Source organism: Parambassis ranga, chromosome 20 (assembly GCF_900634625.1).
Source record: "Parambassis ranga chromosome 20, fParRan2.1, whole genome shotgun sequence".
NCBI lineage: Eukaryota > Metazoa > Chordata > Actinopteri > Ambassidae > Parambassis > Parambassis ranga.
The window spans coordinates 16,621,923-16,644,364 of NC_041040.1; the positions used below are offsets into that span (position 1 = coordinate 16,621,923).

General features: G+C 43.0%; 4 protein-coding genes across 8 annotated transcripts in view; all 4 read left to right on the forward strand.

Moving 5' to 3' along the window:
- LOC114452934 (rho GTPase-activating protein 21-like) overlaps window positions 1–9,946 on the forward strand; it is a 34,054-nt gene extending 24,108 nt beyond the window's left edge. For 2 of the 4 annotated variants that reach the window (XM_028432466.1, XM_028432470.1), the window contains 17 exons: window positions 49–195; window positions 288–390; window positions 844–880; window positions 1,100–1,219; window positions 1,506–1,805; window positions 2,242–2,306; window positions 2,413–2,561; window positions 2,888–3,030; window positions 3,115–3,273; window positions 3,557–3,635; window positions 3,726–3,799; window positions 3,920–4,009; window positions 4,083–4,208; window positions 4,293–4,334; window positions 4,653–4,758; window positions 6,676–6,707; window positions 8,027–9,946. In XM_028432466.1, coding sequence (XP_028288267.1) covers window positions 49–195; window positions 288–390; window positions 844–880; window positions 1,100–1,219; window positions 1,506–1,805; window positions 2,242–2,306; window positions 2,413–2,561; window positions 2,888–3,030; window positions 3,115–3,273; window positions 3,557–3,635; window positions 3,726–3,799; window positions 3,920–4,009; window positions 4,083–4,208; window positions 4,293–4,334; window positions 4,653–4,758; window positions 6,676–6,707; window positions 8,027–9,691 — 3,437 coding nt within the window. In that variant the 3' untranslated portion in view covers window positions 9,692–9,946. Of the gene's footprint in view, window positions 1–48; window positions 196–287; window positions 391–843; window positions 881–1,099; window positions 1,220–1,505; window positions 1,806–2,241; window positions 2,307–2,412; window positions 2,562–2,884; window positions 3,031–3,114; window positions 3,274–3,556; window positions 3,636–3,725; window positions 3,800–3,919; window positions 4,010–4,082; window positions 4,209–4,292; window positions 4,335–4,652; window positions 4,759–6,675; window positions 6,708–8,026 lie in introns of all 4 variants that reach the window. The other 2 variants (XM_028432469.1, XM_028432467.1) reach the window with 1 other exon arrangement.
- Window positions 9,947–11,688: 1,742 nt separating this feature from the next.
- apodb (apolipoprotein Db) lies at window positions 11,689–14,100 on the forward strand. Of its 2 annotated transcripts, none has more exons than XM_028433228.1 (5): window positions 11,689–11,809; window positions 12,589–12,704; window positions 12,772–12,893; window positions 13,193–13,278; window positions 13,814–14,100. In XM_028433228.1, exons 2-5 carry the CDS (start codon window positions 12,594–12,596, stop codon window positions 14,044–14,046), a joined length of 552 nt encoding a protein of 183 aa, XP_028289029.1. In that variant the 5' UTR covers window positions 11,689–11,809; window positions 12,589–12,593; the 3' UTR covers window positions 14,047–14,100. The 2 variants fall into 2 exon arrangements, with proteins under 2 accessions (XP_028289029.1, XP_028289030.1); XM_028433229.1 differs by having other exon boundaries at window positions 11,751–11,809; window positions 12,594–12,704.
- Window positions 14,101–15,180: 1,080 nt separating this feature from the next.
- On the forward strand, window positions 15,181–16,016 carry otos (otospiralin). Its single transcript, XM_028433421.1, has 3 exons — window positions 15,181–15,238; window positions 15,644–15,667; window positions 15,829–16,016. The coding sequence occupies exons 1-3, from the start codon at window positions 15,181–15,183 to the stop codon at window positions 16,014–16,016; spliced, it is 270 nt and encodes an 89-aa protein (XP_028289222.1).
- Window positions 16,017–16,434: 418 nt separating this feature from the next.
- cops9 (COP9 signalosome subunit 9) lies at window positions 16,435–20,656 on the forward strand. Its single transcript, XM_028433129.1, has 3 exons — window positions 16,435–16,625; window positions 17,195–17,267; window positions 20,561–20,656. The coding sequence occupies exons 1-3, from the start codon at window positions 16,563–16,565 to the stop codon at window positions 20,596–20,598; spliced, it is 174 nt and encodes a 57-aa protein (XP_028288930.1). The 5' UTR covers window positions 16,435–16,562; the 3' UTR covers window positions 20,599–20,656.
- The last annotated feature ends 1,786 nt before the right edge of the window (window positions 20,657–22,442 follow it).

Genomic DNA, 22,442 nt, shown 5'->3' on the forward strand with positions numbered 1-22,442 from the left:
GTTGTCTTCTTGCTTTGTTGTAACTCATTTTTTCACTTTTGTCCTCAGATGAACCGTCCAGTCCCAGCATTGAACAGGACAGCACGCACATTCCTGCCTCAGCTGTCATATCTGGAGCACCCGTCATCACCACCAGCCCACCCAGCCCCACGTCTCCATCCCCTCTCATCCGACGTCAGCTGTCACATGACCAAGGTTAGTCTATTTGGTCTGTTAGTGTACAACTGGTTTTGTTTCTGCTGCATGTGGCTTCAGTTTCAAATAATGATCTTACCCTTTTTTAATAGATTCTCTCCGTCTCACAATTATTGAGTCAGATTCTGGTACAAAAACTGAGCGGTCCAAGTCGTACGATGAAGGACTCGATAACTACCGGGAGGAAAGCAGGGGGTATGTTTTACTCACACATAACTGCACATTGCATTTAGGTCACTGAATATTACATGTATATACTATCCTATTAAAAACTACTTTAAAATCACATGGTATGACATGTAGCTTTTAGACTGGATGGGTTTTGGAACCACATGAGATTCGGTCTGGTATTCAAGTCTTGCTACACTCACAAGCATAATCCCAGGATCAAGATCAGCACTATTATGAGCCCCTGAAAAGTTCAGGAGCTCCTTAAAAGTTCTAGTTTTTTTAAGAATAGTTATATCTGTGTTGTGAAAATTCTGTCACTACATTCAGAAATTCACCAGTTTGTAGCAGAGAAACCTTCTGTTTCAGGTGGTTATCCAGGTAATTCAGCAGAAACACTGTCCACATCACTTAGAATATAAACTAGTTCTTAGACCAAACTAGTTCTCCTGTGCTAACCCTCCTTTGTCTTCCATTTAGGAGGTCCCTGATACCAGGTCTGAAAAGTCTTAGGAAGGTGAGTCCTCACACATGCAGACTGTTGTTACCTGATGCATGGCAGCTTTATCTGCATCTCTGTTTAAAGGTTTATTAGCCTACAAGATAAAACTCTCCTACTGTGCAAATACATTATAGACACCTGTAAAACCCAGACTTCCTTGGTAAATGATTGCTTTGCTGCCAATTACAAAACCTTTATTTTTTAACCTTTATGCTGGTTTCCCTTCTGTCACAGACAGTGGACCGGTCGTCAGAAGATTCAGGGTCCCGGAGAGATTCTTCATCCGATGTCTTTTGCGACGCCACAAAGGAGGGTTTGCTGCATTTCAAGCAGCTTCACACAGATAAGGGCAAGGTGTGTACTGTTAAATCATGTAACTCACACACTGGCACAAAAAATGTTGTATTCACACACACACACCTGTAAGCATTACCTGACCTGCTCCAGAACCTGGTGCATGAACAGTGTCAGGTCATTTTTGTCGATCTGCTTTCTTTGTCTTGTTTGACCAATTTGAGCTCTCTACTGCCTTTGACCTCGTTGTATGGGGTCTAACATCACCCTCAGGCAGTGATTGTGTGTTACCATTCTGACAATAACAGGTTTAAACTCACCTCTTCTTCATGGCTTGTTTCTGCAGCGCGTTGGTGGAGGTACACGACAGTGGAAACAGATGTATGTCGTGCTGAGAGGCCACTACCTGTGTCTGTACAAGGACAAAAAGGAGGGGCATGCCCACGTCAACTGCCAGATGGTGGACGAGCTGCTACCAATCAGCATCAAGGCCTGTCTGATCGACATCTCCTACAGCGACACAAAGCGCAAGAATGTACTGAGGCTGACCACGTCGGACTGCGAATACCTGTTCCAGGCTGAGGACCGAGAGGACATGCTGGCCTGGATCAGAGCCATACAGGAGAACAGCAACCTCGACGAGGAGGTACCACATGCAGCCAAACAGACAGACCGTACACAAAAATGATGACAAACATATGAAGTTTAAGAGCGCCTGTTGAGTCATGTGCAGAGTATCTGCACAGCAAAAACAAAAAACGAAAGGCCTCAGTTGATGGACTAAATGATTAGATAAGAAAATAAAAAGCATGTTAACTGACTTCGTTATATAGGCCCTCTGTGCTTTCTTACAATAGGAGCGTCCCCCCCCATTTGAAATTTAAGCTGGTCTTTCCTGTCTTTTGAGGACACTGTCCATACTGTGGCATTCCAGTGGTCTTACCTGTGTCACCCGATAGCAGCAGGTTATATAAAGATCTGTTCTGGCCCATAAGGCAGGGTGAAGGGAAATGTTGCTCCTGACGCCTTAAACTCTTTCTATTGTGTCTCACATTCATTCTGTCCTGGCCTTCCTTTTTTAGAACGCAGTCTTCACCAGCCATGACCTCATCAGCAGGAAGATCAAGGAGTACAACACCTTGATGAGGTAAAGTTAAGGGGAGGGTCAGAGGGAGGTCTACACACACACACACACACACACACACACTGCCTGTATAGCTGTTATATCTGACTGAAAACCACGTCTCACACAGCCCAACAGGCAGCAAAACTGAGCCATCACCCAGACCTTCACGCCAGTCGCTGAGCATCAGACAGACGCTGCTGGGAGGAAAAGGAGAGACCAAAGCCACAAGTCCACACTCGCCCAAACCAGAGCAGGAGAGGAAGAACATGCACAAAGGTAGGACCACTTCACCCTCTGTTAGCAAGTCAGAGAAGATAATAACTTACATTTCTGACATCTGTATTTTAAGTTTCAAGTATTAAAGGCAACGAGGAGAAAACAAAATGATCTCTTTATTTCATGCAGTTTTTTTCGTCATGATTTAATTCAGTTTTTTTGACATATAGTGTGACAGTGACCTTTGAATTCACTGTAGGTTGTAATGTTACATGCTTTAAAAATGCAGAAGTTGAAGTAATCAGAACACAATAAAAACTTTATTTAAGGGCATGTGATTCTGTGATCTCATTGTAAACATGCCCCTTCCAACACTCATTTAACAGATGACACCAGCCCCCCCAAAGATAAAGGGACATGGCGGAAGGGCATCCCAGGTCTGATGAGGAAACCTTTCGAGAAGAAGCCGACCCCTGGAGTCACATTTGGGGTCAGACTGGACGACTGTCCTTCTGCACAAACCAACAAGGTTCCTACTCATATATACTTGATATATCATAAGGTAAACCTATTGATCACATCTGGATCATCAGTGTTTTTGTCTGCCCTCCAGTTTGTGCCTCTGATTGTGGAGGTGTGTTGTAAGCTGGTGGAGGAAAGGGGGTTGGAGTACACAGGCATCTACAGAGTCCCCGGAAACAACGCAGCCATCTCCAACATGCAGGAAGAGCTCAATAACAAGGGCATGAACGATATTGATATCCAGGACGATGTGAGTGTCCTTGTATTGATCCACTGTTGCTCTAATTAAACTCTCCTTGAGGTAAAAATATGCTGCAAGTGAAACTGAAAATACTTTGAGAGCTATAGATTGTTCAATGACACCTTACTGGCACTGAAGGCAACATTTATCTATGTGTTAAAAAGCATTTTAACACATCAAGTGATCGAAAAGCTGGCTGAGCTTGTATTTCTGGATCAACAACATTACTACTAACTAATCAAAGTGCAGCACTGACAGCCACATTATCCAGTACATTCCTGATCTTTTTCAGAAATGGAGGGACCTCAATGTGATCAGCAGTTTACTCAAGTCCTTCTTTCGTAAGCTTCCTGAGCCGCTGTTCACCAATGGTAAGTTGGTTGTGCACGCCATCTACCGGTCAGAAATTAGAACTGCAACATGAGGATTTTTTCTTTAATCTTCTTCATATTGTCCCATAGACAGGTACACAGACTTTATTGAAGCTAACAGAATAGAGGACCCAGTGGAGAGACTCAAAGTGCTCAAGAGGCTGGTGAGTAATAAAGATTTTGGTGTTTTTTTTTGTTTTTTTTTTCATTTTATAATCCTTTTGCACCAGCTTTATGAAGTTAATCAGAAATACAACAAAGGTTAATGAACTGTCCTCTTACAGCTTCATGAGTTGCCTGATCATCATTATGAGACCCTCAAGTTCCTCTCAGCGCATTTAAAAACTGTGGCTGAGAACTCAGAGAAAAACAAGGTATGTCACTTTGTGCTGTTTGGTCTTTTTTGTCCAATGTTTTCAGAACAATAAAATCTTTCTCCTGTTTCAGATGGAACCAAGGAACCTGGCCATCGTATTTGGCCCGACTCTGGTCCGCACTACAGACGAGAACATGACCCACATGGTGACGCACATGCCAGACCAGTACAAGATCGTGGAGACGCTCATTCAGAATGTGAGCACAGGCTTTTTCAGTGGTCGCACATTCACACACGTGAAGAGAAACTGGATCACTCATGCACTTTTTTTTCTCTTGCAGTACGACTGGTTTTTCACTGAAGATGGAAATGGAGATCCAGTGGTGGGTACAGGCATCACCGCTGTAACTTTATTTTACTTCTTTACAAACATTCAAATATGACTGGATTTTTCTTTTGGGTTTAACTAATAAGGTAATGTCACACAGTGACACTTAAACCAGCAACAGCAAAATAAGCCAAATAAGCAAAATACCTCACACAGAGCATTTGTCTGCAGAAAGTCCAGTAAAACTGTTGGGTGTTGTTCAGTCCACCTTTCCGGTCAGGTTAGGCTGCAGCCTGGAGACCGCATTGACAAGCTGTCAGATGAATCACTTTTAGCACTGCAGATCTTTTCAAACTGAATCTCGTTGTTTCAGACTGTGTCCCAGGAAGAGAGCGCGGTAGAGTCTCAGCCCGTCCCCAACATCGACCACCTGCTCACCAACATCGGCCGCACGGGCACCTCGCAGGGTGAAGTATCAGGTAACACACCGGCTCTGCTCTGTGGTGGGTCAACCTATCTCTGCCCCCGTCACTGCTGAGCGTTGAGGTTGAAGAGGGTCCGGCTTCTTGACAAATGTTGATGATAATGCTGCTTCTTCCCTTAGACCAAGCTTCCCTTCTCTGCTTCTTTGGCCTGTTGCCATTAGATAGAAATGTCTATGGCTAACCACGAGTCCAAATGCCTGTGTGGGATTCAGAGGGCAATCTGTTTGCATCCCTGACCAGATGCAGCAAATTGCCCTGCTTCCTCATTTGCTTTCAGAGATCTCTTCCCTCTTGGTGTGAACAGTTAATAGATTCCCTCCCCTCCTGGGCTGTGTGTCCTCCCTTCCCCTTCCCCTCTCTCCTGCCTACTGTTGCACTAATACGGCATGTTCTTTCCCACGTCAAAAAAATAGATGTTTTTACAGTGAAAGGCGACCTCTGATTCCTCTGTCTCTAGTGAGGCTCTGTCGGGTGTCCTAACGGCTTTCCCAGCATTCACACATACTGATCTTGACACAGGCCAAGTGGGAGGAGTCTATCACACCGTGATGTCACTGATGGACTCTATAATGTCCGTGATGGACAGCTGGAACTGTAGGAAGAAGGACGATTGTTGCCCGCAGTGTAGCTGCCTAGTCTGCAGGAACCCGCAGGTCTTTTAGGTGCAGGAAATGCCAAAGAGAAACAAAAAGAAAACCGTGACGATAAAGGGGGGAGTGCAGCGGCTACACGGTACAGTACGGTGTGGGTTTTCTGTCAGAGCATACCTAACACAGGCCGGTGCTACTGTCTGAAAGGCTCTCCGCTGTCTCTCCTCACTGTCTCGCAAGCTTTCCAATGGGAGAGATAGCATGGTATGGTTTCTACGTCACCGGTCAGTGTGCACCTGCATATTGTGCCATCATCTGTATTGCAAAGGGGTGTATAGGGGGGCTCGGCTATGACACATAAATTTTAGCTAAAAGGATCATGTGATTTCACAGCAGGTGAGGACTGATTATAGGTTTTCCTTGCTGACACACACTTTCTCGCTCATGTTCCTTCATATAGCTAGCCCCTCTGTGACCCCCCTGTCACTTTTATTTTGATTTCCTCCATAGCCGTCTTTGTCACTACCGTGTCACTGTTGTCATGGCAGCTCATATCATCGCACTCTTGTCAGAAAAATCAGGAATTCTTTTTGTAGCATTGGGTATCAGACAACAACGTTTTTTTTTTTAAATTAAGTTTAGGCTGTAAAGTTCTTGTTTTGTTGCTTTTTTCAAAGTAATGGTTTGCTAGATTAATGTTAGATTAGTGCATGACCCCTTTCATCAGAGAAACCAGGTCCCATTACAGCCAAAACGCCAGATATGTTTTTAAAAAGATACCATGGCCTCAAAGGTCACAACAAAAACACAAAACACAACAAAAGTTTTGTTTTGTGTGTTTTTTTTCTTTTTTTGGGAAAATAATATCTCAGTCTTTATCAGTAAGCGTCACGTCTTTGCACCTGTCACCATTGTTGTGTTGCATGGCACATTACCTGCTCCGCTGCTGTCAAATGTGTTTGTTGCACCCAGAATCAGAATCTGTGCTTAAAGTCACTGAAAGCATCTCAAGGTGTGTGTGTGTGTGTTTGGTGTGTGTGTGTCAGAGTTGGGAAAGAACATCACATTGCCACATAGACATGGACCTGAGTGTATCGTAGAGCTCATCTGTCCCGGTGTGCAGCATGGCCTGTCATCTGCTCGTATGTTGTGCGCGCTCATCTGTCATCAGTCTCATCGTGCTGTGTTATTACACCTCGTGTTTTCTCATCAACATGGTCAACATGTCTCTTCTCCTTTTTTTGTTCCTCCCCATGTTTCCTCTTCTCCTTTGTCCTTGTGTGTAAACTCTAATCTAACATGTCCCTCTGCTCTCTTACAGATTCGCCGACTAGTGACTCGGCTAAATCAAAGGTGAGTGTGTGTGTCCGGTGTCTCAGGACACTCGTAGTGTAGGATGACAGCAGGTAGGAGGGGACCATGGCTTTCACTGAAAGGGTCTCTTCAGTCTCATTACAAGTAGGGCTGGGACAGATCTGATCCAGATTTCAGGAGTTTTTTTAATTGTAAATATGTGATGAACTTTCCAATTACTACAATGTCCCTCATAATTCTGTTGTAAGTTTTTGTGTGTATTAAAGGAGTTCCCCTAAATGCATCATAAAACAGCCAGAATCTTTGGACTTTGTGATGGTCTTAGAAATTATGACCAAATCACAGCTTAAAATCTTCATCACAACCACTTTATTACACATTTATTAAAAATTCTCCACAACAATAGAAAAAGATTCTGGAAAATCAAGTCACATGGAAAAGTTCTGACTTTCTGTGCAGGACAGAGTGAAAAGTTGGTTTGTAGAAAATTGATTTCTTTAATGATTTTTGTGTTCATAATGTTATTATACTCCACAAAGACACATTTGAGGACTTCTCCTTCTAACATGATGGAAAATGAACCGGACGAAAAGTCCAGAAACTGCTTGGGGTTTAGGATTAGTGCATTGTTTTGTATGTATCGGGTACTGGAATCGGATCAGAACTGTAAAAACGTGCATCCTCTAGAACAGAGTGTTATCAAGCCATGTGCTCAGCTTCTGGGGCATCCATCTTCTCTGCCTGCATCCCCAGCACTAGAACAGACTTAAATTTGTGGTATCCACATCACAACACCAGCAGAAACATCAATATCTCCAGTAAGAGCCAACAAAGGGCCACTGGTCTCGATGTTGCTCCTGATTTAATGGCAGCTCTGCAGCATTGGTGTGTCTGAGTGAGACTCCTCCTCAAATCTCATTACAGCTGCTCAAACGTAGTGTTTGCATCCTGCAGCGAGACATTGTTTCTCACTTCTCAAGCTGTGATTACCACAAATTACGCAGCTATTTTAGTGATACTGGTTCAAAAGGTTAAAGTCCTGCTTCTGGCACATGAAACTGAAAACAAGCGGGTGCTGTCCATCTCTGCACTGCTGTTTCCTGGCTGCTGGGTTCATGCTGTGCTGTTGCTGCTCCTGCTTCTTCTTTACAGCCGGCATGGAAACAGTATTGTGCTCCCTGTTTGTGTGTCCGCTAATGTTCCTCTTTCTGTCTCTGGTTTGTGGTGCTTCACAGAAGCAGGTGGAGTACAGACTAAAGGGGTCTTTATGTTTCCTTCTTTGTGTTCCTCAGCAGCACTCATTTTGTTTTTCTTCTGCTCTCTGTCTCTCTCTCTGTCTGTTCCTCTCCTCACTGCAGGGTTCCTGGGGCTCAGGGAAGGACCAGTGCAGCCGAGAGCTCCTGGTCTCCTCCATCTTTGCTGCAGCCAGTCGCAAAAGAAAGAAATCAAAGGAGAAGCCACTGCCTAGCAGCTCAGATGATGATCTGGATGCTGTGTTCACTAAGAAGGAAATTCCTGCCCAGAAGCCAAACCACCACAGCCTTCAGACTGAGGTGCAGAGTGAGACCCGTCCCAGCCCCAACACCAAACCCAACACTAATCAGCCAGCAAGGGCAGAGGAGAGGAAGGAGAACGGGAGGATTGAGCTCACGCCTAAAGCAAAAAGAGAGCACAGGAACTCCTTATTCCTGAAGGAGAAGACCCCGGCCAGACACCCCTCACCTTCACCGTGCCCATCACCATCCCCCAACGTCTCCAGCTCTGCAAGCATCAGCTACCAAACAGTTCTACCGGGAAAATCCTCATTGTCAGACCCTCCGTCTCAGCTGGACGAAAACACCTCGGACCTCGGTACCATGAGCTCTGGTGCATCAGTGCCGCGGTCAAGACCCAAGAAGTGGACTGCAGGATTGTCCCCCGACATCCCCCTCGGACTGGGAACGGGTGCAGGGGCATCCGCTGGTGCAGAGGTGAGCTCCATCACTTCTGACTACTCCACCACCTCCTCTATCACGTTTCTGACTGGAGCAGAATCCAGTGCACTGAGTCCAGAGCTACAGGGTGGAGAGGAGGCGGATGATGAACGCAGCGAGCTCATCAGCGAGGGACGCCCCATGGAGACGGACAGCGAGAGCGACTTCCCCGTTTTTGCTCCAGGAGGCGGCAGCAGCCAGTCCACGCCTTGCCCAGAACAGAGCCAGGAAAAGACTGAGCTGAGAGGCGGCAGTGCAGCTGAGGGGAGCGGCACCACACCCAAACTGGAAGCACGGCGTCTTTTCCCATCTCACAGGATGATCGAGGGCGACACCCTCTCCAGAAGGTGGTCGCTCAGACAGAAAACAGACAGTGAGTCCTCAGTGGAGGGTGTTGCTGGAAGCGGGGAGCGCAGTGAAGGCAAAGTGGAGTCCTCCAATCGTTTGTCCCGAGTCCTGGAGGTGATGAAGAAGGGCAGGTCCACAAGTAGCCTCAGTTCGTCCTCTCGCAGCGAGTCAGAGCGTCCTGAACCGGCCTGGCACCTTAAGATCACTGAGCGGCTGAAGTTCAGATTACGAACATCTGCTGATGACATGTTTACCCAAAAGAACCGAACACCCGACACTCGTGGTAAGAAGAAGAACATCCGGCGGAGGCACACCATGGGCGGGCAAAGGGACTTCGCAGAGCTGGCAGTCATTAACGACTGGAGGGAGCAAGGCGGGGTGGACCAGGCGGCAGAACTGTCAGCTCTGGACCGCCTTAAGCCCAGATGTTCCTCTCAGGACTTCTCCATCCGGGACTGGATTGCCAGAGAACGCTGCCGAGGCTCCGAGGAGATCGCACCCAAAGCTGTGGCTGAGGACGATCACACTGAAGCACAGGCTCCTCCCCCTCCTCCCCCCGCCTGTGCCGGTGCTCAGCCTCTCGCGGGGGTTAATGGCAGCGGGCTGCAGGGAAAAAACAAATCCTCTCTCGGGGCAGACGCTCACCCACACAAACTCTCCGGAGCACAAGTGGTCCGCTCACGGTTCTACCAGTATCTGTGAAACGGTGACAGAGGTCTCGTCTGGTGTGTGAATGTGTACGAATGTGTGTATTTTAGGTTACTGCACAATATTTTTTCTACAAAATATACTTCATGTACATACTGTGTATAGGCTCTTATGATTGTTACTGGAATAATGCTGAAGAGATGTTTATGTGTGTAATTCCACTGACATGTCAACCATACTGGAACGGACTTTTGGACACAGGACAAGAATGATCAATTTACAAAATAAAAGCTGAAGAACGCAACATTTTTTTTTAGGAATCATGACTCGGTTCTTCCTCTTATATGAAGAATGTATTACTCTTTGGACTAACACTAGTTGCTTGTGACAATATTTTTTTTTTTTGCCAGTACTTGAAGTATGTGACGGCTGCTTTCTGAGCTGAGCACTGTGGGAAGTTTCTTTTTTTTCACAGTGCGGTCAACAACAGCCAGATATTAGCTCGAAGGACTGGAGGAATTATTAGAGTTTTATCAAATAAACGACTGAAAAATCAGTAATGAGATGCTGATACTGTAGTATGTAATGCTTGGTACAGTAGTTTTTATTTTCCAAATGTTCGATTATAGTCCAAAAAAAGTTTTTACATGTTTTTATCTCAAGAAAAAAAAGTGCCTCTTTTATTTTTCTTTTATTTTTTTAATGTTTTTAAGAGAGAAAATCCTCACAGGCATTCCAGACGTTTAGTTAGAACCATCAGAGCAGATTCATGTCAGTGTTTAGGTTTCATTCTATTCATTTTTCTCCTCTTTTCATCATTTCTGTTTTTCAAGTGCGGTAAAATGCATGGACGCTTAACAAACTGGGAGAAAAAGAACTCTGAAAAGTGCATGAGACAATGTTTTCTGAACAGTGAACATCTCGCCCCTCCCCCTCTTCAACAAAACACTGGAAATAAATCATCTTTACTAGATTCTTGTGTCTGTCTGCTCTTATTGTTTTACACATCTAGGACAAATAATCAGAATGTTTATAGCAGAATATTTGTTACTTATTATAGGAATTTAAAATGTCTGATTTTATGGCTACATCTGGTTTCTTTTATTTTACTGTTTTAACATTTTGTGTTGCCCTTTGGATCTGAAATATAGAATATTTTAGAATAACAGAATAATATAAAATATGTCGTCTTTAAATCAAATAACATGTCAAAGAAATGTAAAGAGAAGTTTCATAAAAACCTTGCGAACTGCACCTCATTAACATGGTATGAGCAGAGAGAAAACCTGCAGTTTTACTACACTCAATCTTTCCAGACTTTCAAACTAAAAAGTGAAAAACATGTTTTAAAAGATGAAACGTGACGTTACAGCAAGCAGTGATGCTAACAGTGAGCTACAATCAGAATATAGAGCGTAAAAATAAATGTGATACTTAATTCTAATCAGACATTGAGAGGCAGACTCGTTCAGTAGCGCAAAGTTAGGTGGTTTCTGTACTTTTGCGCCATCTTGTGGTTTAACCGAGAATTACATCAGTACTGCAGCCGTCCATCGTTAAACCATAATAAACCGATATAAATACGCACTGTCTAATGAACACATCATATTTAACGTCAGAGTTACAGATATCCAGTAAAAGTGGACCAATGAGAGAAGAACGGAAGCTTTCAGAAGGTTTACACATTTTCTTCAAACTCATTTATTGATAGTTTCAGTGTTCAATAACATATCGATAATGAGCTGTTACCAGCCATTTCCGCCTAATTTGTTTTCCAAATTATATTTAAAATGATTTATTGATGATGAACAAAGCGACATTAGTAATTCACAGCACGACCTTCTGTCACTATGGCAACAATATATACGTCCTGCTTTTACATAAATTGCTTATTAAGGTAATGTGTGGATTTTGGGGTAATTCTAAAAAAATAAATATATATATATATATATATATATATAATAAATAAAAATAATATTTCCTGATCAAATCACATGAAGCTGACATAACCTCAGCATCAGCGTTTTCACTGTCACGTTATTGTGAGAAATGTGCGCGTGAGGACAATTAGCTAACGAGTGACGTAAGGTGAGGGCTCGAGCTGTTTGTCCGGAGAGCTCGAGACGCTCAGACGGTTTCCGCAACTGCACCTGACGCCCGCGCGCAGCTCAGGTAAGAAAACTACAGCGCATAAAAACATCAGATGATGATTTTAAATTATTCCAAACATGTTTGTTTTCTGCAGCGCACGAGGCTGCGGATATTTCCTTGTTTTTGTGCTTGTTTTTGTTCTGAATAATATTTACTACTAAATATTTAAGAACACTGTTATTTAACCAGGAATCCCTTTGAAAACACGTCATATATTTTATATATATAAGTGTTTATTGTTGCATAATGCTGAAATAAGTGTATGTTCCATGTGAATCTGTTCCATAAGGAAACCTGCAGAACAGGCGTTACAACTTGTTGGTGACACAACAGAAAAGATTACATTCACTCTTTTTCACTAAACCCGGACTTCTTGATCGACCATATTAGAGTTTTATCTAATCTGATCTTAAAATCTAAATCTAAGTTATTTCAGGTATTACCATGTTGCTCTCTCCATACCTTATGGTTAGAAGAATAAAGGACTTGGGCTGGGCTGCTCAGCTTCAGTTACCTGTGAGGTTCAACCCTTAAGTTATCAAACACAGTGACTCACACAGTTATACAATAACACTGTCTATTGTTCAATGGAAATAATAACCAAAAAAATACATGTTTTTATTTTACCATATAATCTATATAACATCATGTCTTTCATTAATTGTATCCATTATTATAAGGAATTATAATAATGCCTACATTACCCACAATGCATATATTCTGCCCGGTGGTTTGGAGGTATACTGGTGTAGTGGATCTTATGTTCGCTTGTTGTGTAACATATCTGCCCTCTCATGCAGGAAAGATGGCTGCTGCCTGCTTCCTCCTCCTCCTCCTCCCTCTGATCTCAGCTCAGACCTATCGCTGGGGTCCCTGTCCCACTCCCAAGGTGCAGCCTGGGTTCAACCTGCAGCAGGTAGCACTTGTGTATAAACAAACACACACACACACCGCACAGAGCTTGATGTCTGGTGTTTTGACAGTACCTGGGCAGGTGGTATGAGATCGAGAAGCTCCCAGCATCCTTTGAGAGAGGAAAGTGCATCGAAGCAAACTACTCTGTGAGGAAAGACGGAACCATCCAGGTCCTGAACTCCCAGTTCTAGTGAGTACCAGCTCAAATTCATCTGATGTGTTCGACATGTTTTCTGTCTAATGTCAGAAGGACTAGCCCGGTTTTGTCTGTATAACATATTTTAATCTGAATCTATTGAGCAGTTAGCTTAGCATAAATGCTGGAAACAAAAGGGAACAGACTGGTTGTGTTTACTAGATATAATTCAGAATCTTAAAGACTGTCAGCTTAGCTTAGCTTAGCTTTGTCCGTGATGTACAAATGTAAGATGTTGTTAGAGGTTTTTCTTCCTGAGTAATTATCTTTGTAAAACTCTCTCTGTTTCCCAGTAAGGACAAGGTGAGGGTGGCAGAGGGGACAGCGGTGGTTCAGGACCTGAGAGAACCAGCCAAGATTGGAGTTAGCTTCTCATATTGTAAGTACCATCATCCTTTTTAATCTCTTTATCTTTTCACTCTTTTTTTATCTGAATGTTGTAAGAGGACCAATATCATCTAAATCCCCACAGCACTGCAGAGAAGTCACATTTCATACACACATACCTTTAGAATGACAGTAACATGGGCTAATGTCTGACAGTGTCTCTGTATGTTTGTCACTGACAATGAGTTTGTGTCTCAGGGAGTCTTACAACAGCAGATTTTTTGTCCGACTGGGTCACAGTGCATGCTTCTGTCTGTCTCAGACATTATTGTGTCCAGCTGACGAGCTTCATGTCGGAGTTCTTAGGCACAGTTTCCAGGCCAGAGGTCACTTTGTGTGGAATGTTAACGTAGCCTCTGTAAACCCATTGGAAGCCTCGAGTTTGGTCATTTAAATACTGTCACTATGCAGATGATACTTGCATTTATTTCTACATTCCACATAAAAACACACATGAACACAAAATCAGAAAAATGACTTCCTGCCTCATTAGATGAGTTCTCTCTCTCTCTCTCTCTCTCTCTCAGTCACTCCTTACAGCCCGTACTGGATTCTGACCACTGACTACACCAGCCTGTCTGTGGTGTACTCCTGCACGGACATCCTCCGTATTTTCCACGTAGAATATGCCTGGATTCTCGGGCGGTCTCGCTTCCTGCCTCCGGAGACGGAGCAGTACGCCAGAGACGTGCTGAGCAACGAAGGGGTCGACATGTTCAGGATGCAAGCCACAGATCAGACAGGCTGCAAGGACGATTAGGGCCTGATTTGATTAAAAAATACCAAGGAGAACTTTATAATATCAGGGATTATACTGCACCAACACATCATGTGATTTTCCCTGTGTGTTTGTGTCAGCTGCTTATTGTGTTGAAGAAGTAGATACTTTTAAAGCTTCTTTTATAAAAACTTCTGTCTTCTAAATTTTAATTATTGACAGAAAAGTTAAGATAATAGTAATATTATATTACTTTAAATCAGTGAAACAAGCTTGTTGTTGGTGATGGAACTTTGATACGATTCTGTGTATTAAACTTGAATTTCTGTTACGAAAATGTTTCAGTGCTGTGATTATTCTGAAGGAAAATCCTGAGAGATTCTTTAACGTTTTTTTGCCAATGATTGTAGCCTGTGAAAAGGTTTCTAAACAGTATCTGATGACATCACCATTTAAATAAAAAAGGCCGTCAGTGCGCCCGACTGCTTTACTGCCTGTTGTCTTTAGAATTGATTTCAGTTCATCAAATCCTTCCGAAAGCCTCTAAGTCCTTGTGTCAGTTGTTAGTGGCCTCTGTCCCTGCCTGTTGCAGAGAGCCGTGTCAGCATCATTGATTCCTCTGTTCTCCTGGAGTGTAACAAGCTGAGCTGATACACAGAGGTGACAGAGAATCAGAGTTCATAGACTTTGGAATGACCTGACAGGAGATCAGAGCTGCAACTCATCTTCAATCAGATCAATTAGATCATCTCACTCTTTATAAGTGTGTTTTTATTAACTGTGTGAATTAATAGTGTTTTATTATCAGGCCATGAACAGAGAAAGAACCTGGACAGCAGTTTATAGCAGCTGGAAATATCAAGAACTTCTCTGAGTAAATACTGTACAGTTTAAATGGGGCGAGGCCTGGCTGGGCTGTGCACAGATGTGTGTGTGTGTGTGTGTGTGTCAGAGAGAGAGAGAGAGAGAGAGAGAGAGAGTGGGGGACACACACCACAGACCACAGTGAACCAGCAGATGAACAGCAGCGTCTCTCTGCACAGGCTCACAGGACATCTACAGGTAAACATCTGCAGAGATTGGATCAAATATAAAAAGTTTGATGTTTGATCTAATTTATTTATTTTATAGATGTTTTTTTTGTAACACTCATTTCTGTTGGATCAGGTGTTGAAGATGAAGCTGCTGCTGTGGCTCAGTGTCCTCCTCTGCCTCTTTGCCTGCCAGCTGACTGGTGGGATCTTATTTTTAAATTTCTCAATAATAACAATTAATGTTTCGGAGGTTTAGTATATTAAGTGAAAACTTTGATAGATGTGTATATGTAGTCATTGTTGAGTCATGAGATGTGACAGCGCTGTATTTGTTTTGTGTACAAAGAGGACTCTGTCTGAGATTCCATGATGGATTCATGTGTGTTTGTGTGTGTCTGTGTGTGTGTGTCTGTCTGTGTGTGTGTCTGTGTGTGTGTGTGTGTGTGCATGGTCGGCAATAATATTTGAGGAGGGAGCAGGTATTCCTGCAGGGAGAGAAGCTCAGTTTGCAGTTTTCCAGACCTGAATCCCGTCTTTGTGCCTGGACAGCTGTGGAATGTTTGGGAACGTTAACCTCTCTTCCTGTCTTTTTTTTCTCCTCACAGAGGCCAGGGTCATCCCAGAAGGAGGTACTGTATGACATAAATCATACCTGCATACTTTATAAAAGCAAAGAAACACAGCTGTGTATGCCCACAGCTGAAGTTTTCTTTGGATATCTTACTTTGAAATTACCCAACCCAGACGTTACAGTCCTTCTAAAGTGCTAAATTCCATCCGTGTTATTTAGTGCCCTATGATGAGCCTCCGGCTGTTCCCTACTGGCCCTACTCCACCTCTGACTTCTGGAACTACATTGAATACTTCCGATCTATCGGAGCCTACAACCACATCAACGAGATGGCCCGGGCCTTCTTCGCCCACCAGCCGCTGGGAGACACTCTGGGATATGAGACCAACCAAGGACATGAACACTGAGAGGGCCGGAAGGAGCCACAAGGGAACGAGATATAAAATCCAAAGAAGCCTTTTATAAGCTTTTAAACTTTATAAGCTGAAGTGTATGTAGTATGGACAGTACAGTTAGAGTAGCCCTGTTGTAGGTCTGCATAGCTTTATGCGATATGACAAATAATTAAAAATTTGACAACTATGACAATGTCCAGAAATCATTTTTCCTCTCAGTATTCTTAATATAATACTTACTTCCTACATGTAGAATGCATTAAAAGGAGTAATGACTGCAAAGATTAATCAAATATTCTCATAAATTCTGTTAAGACCAAAAGAGCAAAAATTACAAAAATATTTTGTGAGGAACTTCATGTCTGTGTAAATGTATCGTTTCCATGTTAGTTGTCGTAGCGTCACAGTATAGCGGAACCTTCCTAACAAGCCAGCAGTGGAAGCCGGGCGTAAAAGAGCGTTGCACACAGTCGTTTTGTTTACCGACAAGCTAGTTAGCCTCGCTAGCTAAAAACTCCTAGCTTTTCTAACATCTAAAGTATCCGCTGCTGGAACAAAATGAAGCCTGCGGTGGATGAGATGTTTCCAGAAGGAGCTGGGCCCTACGTGGATCTGGATGAGGTTGGTTTACGGACTTTTAGAGCGAAAACAACAAGCTAACATGCTAATACTAGCTTGAACTCTCATTTCCGTTTTACGTTAAAATGCTTTACATTAGGAACATTTTGTAATGCGCGAAAATGTAAAGGATAGGCTAATACGAACTTACAAAGATGTCTCTGCTTTAGTAGCGTTTTACATTTGGTGTTTTAGTGTTTGTTGTATCGTCGTGGTGGAACATGTAGTGGAAGAAGAAACGCAACGCCACAAAGAGATGGTGTATTTTTAAGTCAAACAGCGCGATTTTGTTTTTGCATTCAGTGTATGCCTTTACAGCTTCATCCGAAATGCTCCATGTTGCCATAACACAACTTTTAACACAGCCAGTATTGATCCTCTTTAATATAATCAAGAAGAAATGCAGGTTAAATGTTTTAAACTTGCATACTGTGCGTCATCTGTGTTGCTTATACTAAGTTATTCCTCATTTCTTGTATCATAACCTAGTTAATTATTATGATTCCATTACGTGTGGTCAGTGATACAGAGTGCGTTGATGCATGCCTGATTGTACTGCTGTGTGTTAACAGGCAGGGGGCAGCAGCGGTCTGCTGATGGATCTGGCAGCCAACGAGAAAGCAGTGCACTCTGATTTCTTTAATGGTAAGACACACATTCCTGCATCTACGGATTTTGATTTACGCTCACTGTAGGGAATGCTATGAGCACCTTGCTGAACAGGCATGCACACAACAAAGAGACACATTGACCTGTGCAAGGAATTAGACACAAACCCTCCTCAGCTGATGTTAAATAAATTTAATTGAGTCACATATAATGCCACAGCAGAAGAGAACAGTACAGTCCTTGTACAGTAATTATATCTAATAGAGAAGTGTGTGCAAGATGTCTCCAGCTGTTAATATTAAAGCAAGTGAACCATTATGATTTCTTCCTGTCAGCTTGCTTGAATTCCCTCCCATGAGGCAAACACACTGTTGATATGCAAAGATCAATTAATAAACGAACGAACCTGAAGCAAGATAACACATCTTTATGAGGATTAAATGAGCAGCAGCGTGTTAAGGAGGGGTCATAACTCGAATAAACCTTTTAAAGTTATTTCGGTAATATGAGGGGCTGCAGTGTGAAACCAGCTTACTGACAGAGACTGCATGGGAACTGGAGTTTCAGTGTAAGCTCGTTATCCCGATTCTTCCCTTTAACCACTTTGTCTTCTCACTTTAACCCTTTAAAAACCCTGTTGTTCCCCCGTAAACACCAGTTAGTGTGCAAACACAGACCGGGCTAATCTGTTTTCCGTCGTGTAGTTTCGGCTCAGCGGCACATGACCCAGAAAGAAAAGAGCTGATTGTTAAAAAAAGACTGAGAGAGGAGGAGGATGGTAAAGTGAGTTTATAGCTGCTGTCAGACTGAAACTCAGCGGGACACCTCGCCAGTCAGCTGCTTTAAAACGCACACACCAGCAGTGCTCCTTTTAGATCAGCAGGGTTGTTATAACGCCGCTGCTGCTGTACACTGTTTTAGAAACACAAGCACTCCGAATATCAACCAGGCTTCTTATGATCATAATGACACTGTGTTCACCATGTGGCACACAATGTAACATGTTAATTAGAAGTGTCTCCCAGCTTATGTGCTTCAAAAGCTGAAGGATCTGATTATTAATGTTAAAGTTGATTAAAGTGACCTTGATTTGATGGGAGGAGATGAGCTGTTTCTGTGAAGAGGCCAGCAAGCTTTTCACTTTAGCCTCACATCAAATGAGCTAAAACAGCTTTTATTACTCTGCTCATAAACAAAGAGATTTGAAAATACTGCCTCACTAACGGGAACAAAATAGAGCTATTATTTGATCTGGAGTATACTGATCTTCAGGCTCTACCTGGCATTCACTCCCAGGTGAATGACTGGATTTTCTCCACTTTTCTGCTGCAAATTCCATCTGTCTCCGATCAAGCTGCATCAACACGCCAGTCACTCAGCGTTGAGTTTAAGGAGACTCAAGTGAAAGACATAAAAATGTCAAAAAACCTGTAGCATAGTCGGTGTACTTCATGCTGCTCTGCACTGATGGCTAACCTTTTTTCACAGCAGTCTTTGTGAAGTTGAACGAGACGCAGCATGAATATCGAATGACAAACTCCAGAGTCAAAACTGCGCATACAAAGTAATTCCAGTAATAACTACTGAAGTATCTTTGCTCTTTAATGTGGCTCTGTGGGCGTGATGCTGTCAGGTCATCCCAGCAGTGTGACAGTATCTAAAGGCAGACTCTGTTTACGCTGTGTTTTTACCCTTTGAGAACTAGCAGGTAGTTATGAGTAGCCGAAGGGAGAGCTGTCCCTCATTACAGAAAGCACAGGAATGTCCTGTCCCTGAAAATCAAAGGGAACGTTTCTCCAGCCTACTGTGCTGAATCAAGGTCAGCCTCTGGGTATTTGTGTATATACTGTTTACATGAATGTAGCCTACACACAGCTCTACTATAAATAAAGACCTGCAGTTCATTTTTCCTATACTCCATAACCTGTAATAAATGCAGAGACGCTGAAAAGGCCAGTTTACACCAAACACAAACTAGCAGTGGTCACAGTAGAATACTCTCTGTAACTGTACTGGAGAACCCCCTCTGATCATAGAGCAGACCAAACTAAAATTACAATATCAGCTTTTCTTGTTTGTGGTGACAAAACCACAGCAGCCTGCATCATCTCGTGGCGGACAGACTTTCCAACATCTGGTGTTGTTGTAACCAGATGTGTACGCTACTGAAGCCCCACAGCCACTGATCCGCACCAGCCTGTTCAGTCCTGTGCCAGTTTATGAAGGTGTTCCACTAAATAATCTACTACTGCTAATGCAAAGAATATTCTACCAAACCTCCTACGTGTCGAACCAAAAACCTCTTGATATGTCTGTTTCTGTAAAACATGCGTCTCTTTCCTTACCTGCAAACCTTTGTTGTGTTGTGTAACACTCAGATTAGGATTATATTCTGAAAGCTGCTTTTTGGGAAAAAATCAGAATATGAAATGTGTCAGATATTTAGGGTCTAGCTTCACTGCCAGTCTGCCACCTATTGTAGGGTAATTATAGACATTTAAGTGATGTGCAGGGTGTCAGGGTGTATTATGAACTCGCAGGCATCGTAAAGTCTTCTAATAAATCCCTCTGTAGTGTGTAGTCATCCACCGTAACAGAGGAACTATAGAGAAGCATGGCCACTGCCCTATAATATCAGCAGCTCCCACAGACTCACACTATTTGGTGTTTTCTCTCACAGGTCAATTAGTTATCCATTCTAAGCTGCATTTCTATGGTGCTGACATCACCAGATGTGTGAAGGACTCTTTCTTTATGAATCCTACAAAGGACGGCGTCCTTCATTCAGAGGAGGCAGTGCTCTGCATACGCACAAAAAACACCGGATTTGAATGATGTACACGTGCATTATGTGTCCATGAATACTAGGAATGAGTCTGTATTGACTCTGAGAAGCAGCATTCGTCATCTGTAAGGCTGCAGCTAATAATTATTGTCATTATTGATTTGTGTGTCCATTTTTGTCAACTAATAGATTAATAAATGAATCCTGTGGCCCATAAATAATCTGGGAATGACCCCCTAAGTTCTCAGATCAGTGACTTCATTGATTATTCGTTTCAGCCTGGGTGTCCCTGAGCAGACATGCACACCTCCAGGAACACTGGTTTTGTTAGTGTTACCAAATGTGGGGAAAAAAAGCTTCTTTATAATGGCAACACGTACATAAGCAGCGTCTGTAAACGTGGCCAGATTTAAAGCCAGACACACACCTGCATGTGTTGTGAGAAGTCTCAGCTTGTTGAACAAGTTAGCATGTGTAGCATCGTTAGCTTAAGGAGCCTGTGTGAAACAGCTGGACTAATTTCAACCTGTGTTTGTGTCTGCAGACTTTGAGGATCTGTTCGATGACGACGACCTGCAGTGACGTCTCGGCACCTGTGTGATTCTCTGAACCTGTACATAAAATAAATGATTTAAACGAACCCGTACCCGCCACAAGCTCCCTTTGTATTTTTACAGTGCTAATAAGTCACTCAGCAGCAGACTGAATGAAGCCCTTTCTGTGTGTTTTTTTAACCAAATAAAAGCTGTCACAGTGAACCAGGTGTCTGTGAATTCTAAGAATCCCTCACATTCCAGCTGCAGAGAAAATTATGAGTATGGTTTTGGCGTCGTCGTGTTTGAATCTGCTCCTCTCTGGATTGTAGGTTTGTAGGCTCCGTGAAACACCTGTTAGCAAACGTAATTACATACGAGATACAGTGTTAACATGGGTGCTAAATGTTCAGTCTGGGACACGATGGGACAGGAAAGAGGCTGAAAACATGTGGAAACACTAAAAAATACAGAGCAAAGGAAGCATTCAGATGCTGTAGAATGCAATAAAATCAAAGTTTCTACTAATATTTTTCAACAGAAACAAGTTAGTATAAAGTCTTTTTATTGGCCATGGTCAAAGTAGGACATCCTGTGTTTTTTTTAGTGAGGATTTCCATCAGATTTGGGCCCCTGCCTGCAGAGATCTGCTCCTTTGCAGCCATCAGAGTGAAACACTGCCTTAAAGGGCCGGTCTTTGCATCTGTTTGGTGATGCTTTGTGTTTCATAGTAATGATAATAGCACATGTGTAGAAGAGTGTAGACTTTTTCAAACATGCAACTGGATCCACACCCTAACTCCATGCATCCTAACAATCGGAGTCATCCAACGCACACTGGTAGCCTGCAGTGCATTTTAAAGATGGAGCCTCCACCCAGCTGCTGATATGAACATCATCAGGCTAAAGTACACAGACATTTGGAACATGTACACGTCTCCTCCACTGTGTTTAGTAATGTCATGTGTAAGTGTTAGGACTTTGTTTGTTGGTCAGTCAATCGTATATCTTCACAGTTTAAGCATCTCACACCGCAGAGCGCTCTGACCCTCATCCACATGAGCACTAAGTTCTGAACGAACACATCAGGCTTTGGTGTGTTTTGTCTGAGTTTTGTGTCTGTGTGTTTGCTGACGGTTTGAAGTGGGTGTAGAGGCAGATGGTCACATAAGCTCTGCAACAACAGAATCCAAACTCAGTTTGTGTGTTGCATTCCTTTTGTGCCTGTTTACTGTCAGATCGCACAGACAGCCTCTGAAATATTGAACACAATAAAGGAGCAGCTGCTGTGTCAGTCTGAAGGCGAATGAATCATCATTCAAGTCGTGTCGTTTGTCACTTTCCAGTGCCTTTTGGCATTAAAACATAATGAGTGAAAATGTTCTATAAGCTAATAAAAACATCCACCCCAGACATGTCGAACAGCATTACAGGCGTACTCTGTCAGACGTGGTGGTGTTGCATCATGCATCACAGCCTCTCCTCTCCAGCTGTGTGTGTGTGGAGGCTGGCATGCCTGAACACAGTTAAAGTGAGGAGGAAACTGTAGATTATCAGATTCCTCATGTGTAGACCAGCTGTGTGCTCAGACAGGAGCTGTGGTTTGGCTCTCACTGAGGTCTGAGAAGTGCTTATGTGGCACCTTGACTCCCTGATCATTATTCCCTCATGTTTCTTCCCTCCTCTGTTACCTCTGCGGCCTTTGTTTTAAATGCTATCCTTTACCTTTGCACGCTTAAACCCAACCTAAAGTTTGATATGTGACCTTTAATGTGGTGTTTTTTAAAAAAAAATCATGAAGCATTTTAAATATAAAAAAGAGCAAAACACTAGAGGCAACTTCCACGTCTCCATCTCCTCTCCTATACCTCCCACCTTCTCTCCTTTCCTGTC